This window comes from Dipodomys merriami, unplaced genomic scaffold, assembly GCF_024711535.1.
Source record: "Dipodomys merriami isolate MVZ:Mamm:240054 unplaced genomic scaffold, mDipMer1.0.p SCAF_3, whole genome shotgun sequence".
Taxonomy (NCBI): Eukaryota; Metazoa; Chordata; class Mammalia; order Rodentia; family Heteromyidae; genus Dipodomys; species Dipodomys merriami.
The window spans coordinates 31,933,450-31,946,259 of record NW_027204492.1 but is presented as its reverse complement, the minus strand read 5'-3'; the positions used below and the strand labels follow the sequence as shown (position 1 = coordinate 31,946,259).

The 12,810-nt window shown below is 35.2% G+C and overlaps 1 protein-coding gene across 4 annotated transcripts in view; it reads right to left on the bottom strand.

Annotated features, from left to right (window-relative positions):
* Positions 1-12,810, bottom strand: part of Lrch2 (leucine rich repeats and calponin homology domain containing 2) — a 98,519-nt gene that overhangs the window by 3,496 nt on the left and 82,213 nt on the right. For all 4 annotated transcript variants that reach the window (XM_070039877.1, XM_070039879.1, XM_070039880.1 and 1 more), the window contains 4 exons: positions 10,994-11,051; positions 10,135-10,247; positions 9,800-9,937; positions 9,578-9,655 (listed from right to left, as the gene is read on the bottom strand). In XM_070039877.1, coding sequence (XP_069895978.1) covers positions 9,578-9,655; positions 9,800-9,937; positions 10,135-10,247; positions 10,994-11,051 — 387 coding nt within the window. The remainder of the gene's footprint in view (positions 1-9,577; positions 9,656-9,799; positions 9,938-10,134; positions 10,248-10,993; positions 11,052-12,810) is intronic.

Sequence of the window (12,810 nt, the reverse complement as noted above, 5' to 3'; positions counted from 1 at the left end):
CAGGCAGAAAAGTCAGTGAAACTCTTATCTCCAATTAACTACAAAAAGACAGAAGTGGTGCTGTGCTCAAGTGGTAGAGCACTAGCCTTGAGCACAAAATCTTAGGACAGGACCCAAGCCCAGAGATCAAACCCCAGACCAGCAAAAAAAGGAGCAGGGGATTTATTGTATATACCACAAAATTAAGAAAAGTAAGGAAAAGAGTTGGTCAAAAGGGAGTTATAATGTTTTAAGGGGGGACAATGATCAAGATGCATTGTATTCATAAAATGTTTTGTTATGTGGCATCTCTTTTGTACAACTGAAGATAATTTTAAACATTTAAAGAAAAGTATCATCTCCACTTTCAAGATCCAGGACAATTCATTGCTGAATTCTACCACATCCTTAAAGAACTAACACAAATTGAAGGGATGGGTGGGAATGGGATAAATGAGGGAGAATGTTCAAAGCAGTGACACTGATCATAAACTAACATGCTGAATTAAAACCATTTTGTACAACTACATGCAGATAATAAAAAATACTTCTCAAACTATAGCATAAAACAGAAAGAAAAGCAATGCTACCAATTTCATTCTAAAAATCCAATATTACTCTTACACTAAATATAGAAAGGAAAAATGGAAAAAACAATGATAGACAAATTTCTCTGATAAACACTGACGCAAAAATTCTCAGTATGGTACTTGCAAATAAAATTCAATACTACATAAAAAGATAATAGTATCAAGCATAAAATTAATTTCACTCTATATAGGCAAGTATGGTTCAATATATGCAAATGAATATACAATGTACAGCACATAAATAGGAAAAAAAGAAAAACCACTTGATTTTTTATCAAATACAGGAAAATTTTTGAAAAACCCAACATTTATTATTTCATAATAAAAACGTTGATGAAAATGAGGAATAGAAGTAATAACAACATAATAAAGGCTATACAAAACAATATCCAATGTCATATTGAATAGGGAAAAACTGAAACCATTTCCTCTAATGGCCGGAATGAGGCTGCATTGTACATGCTCTCAACTGTTATTTAATATGATTCTTGAATTTTTAGCTAGAGCATTGAGGCAAGAAAAGAAATTAAACTAAAACAAAAAGAAAGGAAGAAGTAAATTTACCCTACTTACAGATGACATGATCTGATATTTAAAATACCTAAAAGAGTCCCACAGAAAATTCGTTTTTTTTATTGTGAAAATACTGTACAGAAGGGTTACAATTACATGGGCAAGATAATGAATACATTTCTTATCAAGCATTGTAGCCTCCTCCTTTATTTCCCCTTCCCATCCTCCGCCCCCCCCCCCCGGCCTCCCCACCTAATCCTCCCCGACCCCCCTCCCACGGAAAATTCTGAAACCTGAACACTGGCCAAATGATAGGATACAAAATCAGTATCTAAAACCAGTGAAGTTTGTGGACCAATAAAGAATAACCTAAGAATAAAATCAGAAGAACAATTTCATACAAAATAGCCTCAAACAAATCATTTAAATAGGGATACAGGTGGACCCACTGAGATGTACAAGTCGTTATGTCGAAAAATGAACTTTACAACTTTAGTGGGGGGGCAGAGGATTGGGTAGGGGGGACGGGGGGGGAGATGGGAAGGGGAAACAATGGAGGAGGCAACAATGCTTGATAAGAAATGTACTCATTATCTTGCCCATGTAATTGTCACCCCTCTGTACAGTATTTTCACAATAAAAATGAAACAAATCCAGCAAATCATCATAAAAAAAATTTTAAATAAAAAATAGCCTCAAAAATTACTTAGGATTAAAGCTCATTACTCAGGTGAAAGGCCACTACAATAAAAGTTGAAAAATTTTAAAGAAAAAATTTTAAGATGCTAAAACATGGAAAGCTGTACTCATGGATCAGCTGATTTAATATTGTGAAAACAGCTAAATGACTGAAACTAATCTACATATATAAAGCAATCTCAAAAAATCTTCATTTTTTTATATTTAACAGTTTTTATTTTTTTCTATTTTTTATTGTGAAAATACCACACAGAGGGGTTACAATTATATGGACAAGGTAATGAGTACATTTCTTATCAAGCATTGTTGCCTCCTCCTTTGTTTCCCCTTCCCATCCTTTGCCATCTCCCCCCTCCACCCCCTACCACCCCAACCCCACTCAGCCGAAGTTGTAAAGTTCGTTTTTCAACATAATGACTTGTACATCTCATTGTTGCTATGGGTCCACCTGTATCCCTATTTAAATGGTTTGTTTTTGCCCTTCCCCTCTACAAATTATATCAACATCAAACACAATGAAAGCAAGAGTTATACCATGGGGAGGGACATACAAAGCAACAAAGAAATCATCTGATAAATATGTTAGAAACTATAGGAAGAAAAAAAATTGAATACTTATCTTGGGGTTCATTTCACCTAACATCAACTTATCTGGCAGTTTCTGTTTGTCTCAGATATATACTAGTTACTACAAATAAGGGAAACCATGGGACCTATGTTTCTTTGGGCTTGGCTTACTTCACTCAATATAATTTGTTCCAAGTCTTTCCATTTCCTAACAAATGGGGAAATGTCATTCTTTCTGATGGAGGCATAGAATTCCATTGTGTATATATACCACATTTTCTTGATCCATTCATCTACTGAGGGGCATCTGGGTTGGTTCCATATCTTAGCTATGGTAAATAATGCTGCAATAAACATAGTTGTGCTGGTAGCTTTAGTGTGGCCTTGTTTGTGATCATTTGGGTAAATGCCCAAAAGTAGGATTGCTGGGTCATAGGGGAGCTCTCTGTGGAGACTTTTGAGGAACCTCCATACTACGTTCCAAAGTGGTTGAACAAGTTTACCTTCCTACCAACAATGCAGTAGGGTTCCCTTCTGTCCACATCCCCTCCATCATCTGTTGTTATTAGAGTTCTTGATTTTTGCCATTCTAACTGGGGTGAGGGGGTATCTCAATGTTGTTTTGATTTGCATTGCTTTTATGGCTAGAGAGGTTCAGCATTTCTGCATGTGTCTATTGGCCATCCTTCTTTCCTCTTCAGAGAAGTTTCTCTTTAAGACTTTAGCCCACTTATTTATTGGGCAGTTGTTTCTTTGAGGATTTGTTGTTAGGGGATTTGATTTTTTGAGTTCCAGGTATATTTTAGATATGAGACCCTTGTCTTTTGTATGGTTAATGAAGGTCTTCTCCCAATCCGCGGGCTTTCTATTGATATTGCTAGCTATGTCCTTTGCCATGTAGAGGCTCTGCAATTTCATGCAATCCCATTTGTCAAACCTTTGTTTGATTTCTTGTGTTTCTGGGTCTCTATCAAGAAAATTTCAACCTGTGCCAAAGAGACCTAGGGTTTCTCCCATTCCATCCTGTAATGTTTTCAGAATGTCTGCTTTGACTCCAAGGTCTTTGATCCATTTGGAGTTGATTCTGGTGCAGGGTGATATATAAGGGTCCAGCTTTAGTTTTCTACAAGTGATTAACCAGTTTTGCCAGCACCATTTACTGAAGAGGCTGTCTTTCTGCCATTCTATTTTTATAGCTCCCTTATCCAAGATTAGATGGCTATATGTCTGTAGGTTCATTTCTGGGTTTTCAATTCTATTCCATTGGTCCTGAGGTCTGTTCTTGTGCCAGTACCAAGCTGTTTTGATTACTATAGCTTTGTAGTAGAGTTTGAAATTTGGTATTGATATTCCTCCAGCACTGTTCTTTCTGTTAAGGATAATTTTTGCTATTCAGTGTCTTTTATGAAAGAGAAAGTTCACTACTGAACTCATTCTATGAAGCCATCATAACCCTCACCCCCAAACCAGGCAGGGACTCATCAAAGAAAGAGAACTATAGACGACCCATTTCTTTGATGAACGTTGGTGCACAACTTCTCAATTTTGGCCAATTGACTTCAACAATTCATCCAAAAAATCATACACCACGATCAAACCCGATTCATTTCAGGGATGCAAAGCTGGTTCAATATATGCAAATCAATTAGCATAATTCATCACATCAACAAGAGCAAGGATAAGAACCACATGGCTATCTCAATAGATGCAGAAAAGGCATTTGATAAGATCCAACACCCCTTTATGATGAAGGTTCTGGAAAAACTAAGAATTCATGGAACATTCCTCAATACAATAAAGGCTGTATATGACAAGCCTACAGCCAGCATTGTACTTAATGGTGGAAAACTAAAGCCATTTCCTCTTTGTTTTTAATTTAATATAATTTTATTTGTGAACATACTGTACAGAGGAGTTACAATTACATGGGCAGGATAATGTGTACATTTCTTACCAAGCATTGCAGCCTCCTCCTTTGTTTACCCTTCACATCCCTTCCCAGCCTCCCCCCTCCCCCCCAATCCCAATCCTTCTTCTTCCCCCCCTCCTTCCCCCCCCTCCCCCCGCACCGACGTTGTAAAGCTCGTTTTGGACATGACAACTTGTACTTCTCATTGTTGCAACAGGTCCACCTGTATCCTTAATCAACTGGTTTTTCCCCATCTCCTCTACAAGTTATACTGACATCAAATATAGTGAAAGCAGGGGTTATACTGTGGGGGAGGGACATACAAAGCAACAAAGAGATAATCTTATAAATGCGTTAGAAACACAAGCCATTTCCTCTTAACTCAGGAACGAGACAAGGATGTCCACTCTCTCCACTTCTCTTCAATCTAGTATTAGATGCCTACCTACAGCAATAAGACTAGATGCAAACATAAAAGGGATCCAACTAGGGAAAGATGAAGTAAAACTCTCCTTCTTTGCAGATGACATGATCTTGTATTTAAAGAATACCATAGACTCCACTCCCAAATTACTCAAGCTGATTCAAAACTTTGGCAAAGTAGCAGGTATAAAATTAACCCTCAAAAATCAATGGCTTTTCTGTATGCCCACAATGAGAAAAGCGTGGCTAAAATCAGGAAAGCAACTCCATTCGTAATAGCCCCTCAAAAAATAAAATACCTAAGAATTAACTTAACCAAAGAAGTGAAGGACCTCTATGATGAAAACTTTAAAAACCTGAAAAAAGGAAATCAGAACAGAACTTCGTAAGTGGCAAAAGTTCCCATGCTCCTGAATTGGAAAAATCAACGTGAAAATGGCAATACTTCCCAAGGCTATCTACAAATTCATGCAATACCTATCAATATTCCAACCTCATTCTTCAAGGAAATAGAAGAGGCAATCCAAAAATCTTCATTGTTCACAGAAATAAAAAAAAAATCAATCCTAAAATCTATATGGAAACATAAAAGACCCTGAATAGGATAAGCCTGAGCTAAAACAGTATTTTTGGAGGGATCACAATACCAGGCTGAAAAGTACACTACAGAACCACAGTACTAAAATCAGTATGGTACTGACATAAAAGAGATATGTAACTTAACGAACTAGAATACAAAAATTCATAAATAACTGCACTGGATGCAGCTGTATCCATCTGATTTTGACAAAGGAGCCAAAACATGTATTGGAAATTAATCTAATTTTAAAACTACAATGTGAAAATACTTGAAGATTATAGATATAAGCAATGATTTTCAGAATAGGAATCTAATAGCTCAGCAAATAACATTAAGAATTGACATATGAAATTGAATGAAATTACAAAGTTTCTGCATATCAAAGAGATAACCCACAGAGTGGGAGAAATCTTGATCAGTCAGATAAAGGTTTAATATCCAAAAGATGTGTAAAGAGTTGAAGTTCCAATTGATAAATTGGCAAATCAACATTATAAAAAGAAGTAAAATAAGTAATAAACTCAAGAAGAAATGTTCATTAGGCATAAAGAAAATGCTATCAAATGTCACCGCGATTTCATGTTGTTGCAGTGAATACAACAGTTATAAAGAAAAAAAACTCAACAAATGGCTGTGACGATAAAGCAGGCCTTATACATTGTTGGTGGGAATATAAATTAGTACAGACCCTATGGAAATCAGTATAAACTTTCAAAACAAAAGACCTTAAATTAGAATTCCCATGTAATCCTGCTAGACCATTCCTGGCCAGATAGCCAAAGGAATAGAACTCAGTAGACACATTACCAACATGTTGGTAATGACACTATTCATCATTGGCAAACTATGGACTCAGTATACATGTCCATCAACAAATATATGGATAAATAAAGTGTGGAATGTATGTACAATAGAAAATTACTTAAAGAAGAATTAAATATTTTTGGAGAAGAGGATAGAACTGGAACTGGAGAATATCATGTTATGTGAAATTAACCAGACTGAGAAAGAATGTCACATAATTTATACATATGAAATCTAGACACTCACACACACAAAAGGAACAGTATAAAACAAAACTAGCAAAGGAGAGGAGGGGGTTGAAGCAAAAGAAAAGGGTAATGGAGGCAATTATGATTGAAGTACTTCGTATGTATATATGAAAATAGAATAATAAAGAAAATTGTTTAAAGGGAGAGAGACAGGGAACATGAAAACATAAAAAATTGCATTAGAACATAATGTTCATGCACGGGAAAACAATGTAACCTCTTTGTACAACTAGTATACACTAATAAAAAGAAATTGCAAAGAAAATAGTTTTATCACACCAATTAAAATAGAAAAACCATTTGCTGAAATCCAATTAGCCATCCCTGATAGGAATTTTCCAAACTATGAACAGAGGGAAATTCCCTTTCATACAGGTTATGTATGAAAAACTCACAACTAATGGAATTTTGAAAAAAATTAAGGAATAAAAGAAGAATATCCAGATGTCTATTCTAACTAGTTCTCCTCAATATTGTACTGGGAAACTGGGCTGGGAAAGTTGACAAAAAAGAATTAAAAAACATTTATATCAGAAAGCTTTTGGAATTCATAGAAAATATAAACATCAATGTAGAAAATTTTATAAATTTGACAAAAAAACACTTGAACCCATTGGTGAGTTTAATAAAACATTGATACATAAATTCCAAATGTATTTTCTATTAGAAATAAAGGATTAGGGCTGGGAAGGTGGCTCAGTGGTAGAGCGCTTGCCTTGCATGCATGAGGCCCTGGGTTCGATTCCTCAGCACCACATAAGCAAAAGGAAAAAAGCCAGAAGTGGTGCTATGGCTCAAGTAGTAGAGCGCTAGCCTTGAGCTGAAGAGCTGAGCGACAGCGTCCAGGCCCATAGTTCAGGCCCCACGACCGGACCCAAAAAGAAAAAAAAAAAAAGAAAGAAAGGATTAGTTATTAGAATTAAACCACATATATAATTGCATGCAAAATATGAAAATATGAAATACTTAAGGAAACCTATGCAAGATCTACGAAGTGAAAATCACAAAACATCATTGAAGGAATTGAAAAAGATCCAAGTAAGTATACACTGTGTTCATGGAAGAGATACTTGATATTATTATATAATATCATCTATACTGTTTTCTCAATTAAACAAAACTTCTATAATAATAATCCAAACAATTTTTTCTTGTAGGAGTTGATCAATTTGTAAGTGTTCCAAATTTATATGGACATTCAAGGGATTCAAAAATAGCTGAGCACTGATGGCTCACACCTATAATCCTAGCTACCCAGGAGGCTGAGATATATGTCTTTCAGTTCAAAGACAGCCACAGTTAGAAAGTCTGAGAGACTCTTATCTCCAATTAGTTACCCCAAAAAAGATGGAAGTGGAGCTGTGTGGCTCAAGTGATAGAGTGCTAGCCCTGACAAAAATGCTCAGGGACAGTGCTTAAGCCCTGAATTCAAGCCACACACACACACACACACACACACACACACACACACACACACACACACACACACACACACACACACACACAGACACACACACACACACACACACACACACACACACAGACACACACACACACACACACGCCAAAAAAGCTTTAAAAAGTACCAAGTTACAGATAGGCACTGGTAACCCATGCCTATAATCTTAGTAGCTCATGAGGCTAAGATCTCCTGGGCCGGAAAGCCCATGAGATTTTTATATCTCCAATTAACCACAAAAACGCTGGAAGTGGAATTGTGGTTTAAGTGGTAGAATGCTAGCCTTGAATAAAAAAAACTAAGGGACAACATCTAGGTCCTGGGTTCAAGCCCCAGTACTGGCACACAAAAAAGTACCAAGATAAATAAATACCTAGTATTACTTGATTTCAAAATCTATAATAAGCAAGAAAATATTTTACCATTGTAAATCCGGAGAGGCAAAAAGGTTAATGAAGTAAAACAACAAAACATCAAGACTATAGATTTATGGACAAATACTTTGTTTTTGTTAATGTTGCTTATTTTTAATACAAAGGACTGGGGTTTGAATTCCAGTATTCAGTTGCTAGGCAGGCACTCTAACTTTGGAGCTGTGCTGCTAGATCTATTTTCTGCTGGTATCTTTTGAAATAGGATCTTGCTTTCTTCCCAGGTACCCTGGGCAGGATCTACCTATGTTAGGATAGTGTGTCACTGTGTCCAGCTCTTCACTGAGGAGTCTTGCTGACTTTATGTTCCAGGGCTGGCCTAGAACTATAATCCCAACAATCTTAGCTTCTGAAGTAGCTAGGATTTCAGTTATGAGCCCTCATCAAGCAATAAAAGGACTGTTTGATGAAAATGAAAAGGTAGGCGAATAGAAAGAGAATAAGTTTTTATACGAATGTCGTGCAGAAGACTGCATACCCATAAACCAAAACAAAATGCACTTGGACTCAAATACACAAAAGGACATCTATGAAAAATCATTAGTTAACAGTATACATGTATTAATCTTTTTTGTGCCAGTCATGGGGCTTGAACTCAGGGCCTAAGCTCTGTCCCTGACCTTCTTTTTGCTCAAGGCTAGCACTATACCACTTGAACCACAGCTCTACTTTCATCTTTGTTTTTGTTAGTTTAGTGGAGTTAAGAGTCTTACGGACTTTCCTGCCCAAGCTGGCTTCAAATTGAGATCCTTGGAACTCAGTCTCTTGAATAGGTAGGGCTACAAACAGGAACCATGGGCACTTAGCTGTATTAATCTTTTATTCTACAACCTTTCTGAAATCATCAGTTCTAATAGTTTCTTTACAAGTCATATTATCTGTGAACAGACATAACTTTGTTTCTGTTATTTCAATCTATGTGTTTTTCATTTTCATTTCATTTTGCCTAACTGCCCTTGCTAAAAAAAATCTTTAGTATACGTTGAATGGTAGTCGCAATTAACATCTTGTTCTTTTTGGCAGTACTGGGGCTTGAACTCTGGTCCTTCTGCTTGCTTAAGAAAGTATTCTTAGGGCTGATCCACAGCTCTACCCCTGATTTCTGCTGGTTGCTTTTTAGATAAGTCTCACTTCCTGGCTCCCTCACAGCCTGGCACATACAGGTTGGTGTTCGTTCTATAAATAATGTTTAAAAAAGTTTAAGAGCATTTATTAGATAATTGCTGTGATTACCTACTGGAGCCTACTAGAAGGTACCAAAAGAAACTATTCATTTACATATTCTGGAAATGTTACTCATTGCTACTATGAAGAAGACTTTACTGTGCATAGAATAAATTAGTACTTAGATGCGCTTTTGTTAGATAAATATTACCTGTGAAACACCCAATTTTTTGCAAGCATCAAGAAAATTTTCTACATTTCTTCGACATTTTGCCATGCTCAGCTTGGGCTGTTAAAGTAAATGGGGAGAAACATTTTCAGGTATTTATTATTATATAACTCAATCAAAACTGAAAATTGAATTCATTAAGGAATATTATTTAAACAGTTAAGCTGTATCTTCCATTGGAGAACTATTGAAGACACAACTTACCACTGCTGGTGAAGGTACATGAATACTAGCTACAGAGCGTGGCCTTATGTGATTGGCTAAATGGCAAAGAACAACACCATCCATCAATGCAGCTCCAATGTCATCAGGCAAAATTACTTTTAACCTGGATTCAAGATTCTATAAAGAAATGGGTACAAGTCACAAATATTCTATCTGAATATGGTACATATTTATATTACTGTTATATGATCCACCAAAATCAGAGAACATCAAATAATATCAATATACATTATCAATAATACACATATACCTTGTTAATTTTCCAGGTTTAACATATTTCTATGAAGTAGATCTGAAAAGTTAATGTGACTTACATTGCGAAGCTGTCTTATTTGTTCTCGCTCTTCCCGTAAATGTTCCATCTTTCTTCTCATTGTAAACCCTGGATCTGCTACTCCATATTCTTGGCGAGAGGAGCGGCTAAAAGCTTTATAAAAAACAGGAATATCCCAAATTGTTACGAAGCTAATCAAAGGAGCAACCACTGATGGAGAAAGAAGCATGATTAAAATAAAAAAAGAATCAGTGCAAAACTACATAAAACGTGATTACTTATTAGAACAGTCTAAATATTTTCAGTAGTTACAAGAATTGTCTACATAACTGAAATCAATAGGGAACACAGGTGTAATGCTTTCTACCACTTACACATGTTCTTATTTAAACACATGTTATTAGAAACGTATGTCCCAGGTTAAAAATGATTATTGAATATGTGTCATTTTTAAAGACAAAAGGAAATTATTGTTGAAGGTCAATATAGTTATTCAGGAATAAAAACTATAAGTCAATACCTTTCCAAGTAACATGGATCCATTTCCTTTTGGGCTTGCCAAATGCAAAAAGATCCCTTTTTAAAATCACAATATAATGGAGTGCTATAATTTCAAACAGTGTTTGGTCTACTAGCAGAGTGGTCATTCTAACAGCAGTCACAGTAGAGTGGAAATAAGACTGCCATGTATCTAAGGCAAAAAACAGGTTTCAGGAGCTTGAAGAGGAAGAAGGAAATGGGAATGGAAATTGGAAAGACAAAGAAGGTTAAGAGAAAATTACTTTTAGGAGAGGGGAAAGAATCTATGTGTACTTAAAACTATGGAAAAATTGCATATAAGCTGGGAAACTACAGTTTCAACACAGCCAATACATTTTATTTACAGAATATACACTTACCTGATCGAGGCTTTAAGCCAAAGGGACCATGTGAAAAACCATCTGTTCTGTCATACTCCTAAAAACAGAAAACAAAATACCTTTGTTTAAAAAAAAACAAGGAATAATCATATCCATGCCAATTTTATAAAGTATTATTATGTTTCCATGATTAGTGGAAGAGAGGAAAGAAATTTACATGTCAATTCAGGTTGACAAATTTCACCTTTATACCATCAATAAATATTTGCTTAGACAGAATTATATATTGTTGGGGGTTTTTTTGGTCATGGGACTTGAACTCTGAGCTTGGGAGCTGTCTTTGCACTCTTCAGTTCAAGGCGAGTGCTTTACCGCTTGAGCCACAGCACCACTTCCAGTTTTCTAGTGGTTTATTGGAGATAAGAGTCTCACGGACTTTCCTGCCCAGGCTGGCTTTGAATCTCGATCTTCAGATCTCAACCTCCTGAGTAGCTAGGATTACAGGCATGGGCCATGGGCGCCCAGCTAACTACATATTCTTTTAAATACTTTTCTCTCATATTATGAGACAAATGAAAAAGATAATTCACAAAGTGTATCAATCAGATTCTTTTTTAAAAGAACTGGATCAAATATTTCAAAATAATGAATACTTCATTGAAAAAATATATGGATTTATTAATATCTACTCAGTATCTACCTACTGTTGACATGTAAGACTGTAAAATTAAAATTTGGGATAAATCCACATATTTATATTAGTAGAAGATAGATAATAACAGATTGGATAAATTGTTATATCATTGCACATAGTTTCAACATGCTTTCATACAACGGTGTGCTTTGGAAAGACATTAAACAAATCTGGGCTTTGACTCAGAAAAATGTGGCTATGTTCTGAACATTAAAAATCTCTGTGATTGATTCTTCAACCTTTAGGTGCAGTTGTTATAAAGATTAACTTAGGTAAATGAAAATATATTGCAAATTATAAAGGGATAGATTAATGCAAACTTAGCAGCATCTCACTTATTCTGTGTAGCATGTCTAAGAAGTAGGTTAATGAGACTTTAGTCACTTCTCTGGACTTTCTTGAAAAGTTAATCTCTTCAGCAGGCATGAGGACACTTTGAGTTTACTTTGTTAAAACAGAACACAATTTGGTTTTATCATTTTCTTTACACATTAAATTTAAGCAATCAGAAGTGTGTACATTATCTGAATGTTCTGATTAACACGCAGTATGTTATTCAAGCTGAATGTTAGTTGAACCACAAAACACAGGCTTATCGTCTTATCTAACCATAGCTTTACAGATTGTCTTCATTATCATGGTTAATTTTTTTTGAATTGCTAGATAAAAATTTTGTTTATTCTAATGCAAGAAAAATTTTGTAAGTATAATACAACTTATCTGAGAAAATTGGCACTATTACTCTCCCATGTGATTTCAGACCATAAAATCCTGAAGTAAAACCATATAAACAAGTGGCAGTCATGCATATTTGATATAACTTAAAAGTAAAAGATCAACACTAATTTTAGGATATTCAAATTTAAATTGTTTTCTGAAAGCATACATGTCATTTTATCTTCCATGCAAATAATTTATAAATAATTATTTCTAAATGTTTATTTCTAAATTCAAGCACTAATTCATATAATAGACTAATAATGCAAGTCACTAAACACCCTAGAGGAGGAAGCTTACTTTTCTTAAAGAAAAAAGTAATACCACTTACCATTAACACAGAATGAAAATCCACATGATCAAATTTATATAATCAAAAAGGTAGATAAAGTCTTAAAACACTTAATGTATAATCACTTATTTACTAATGTAAATGCATTTTAGA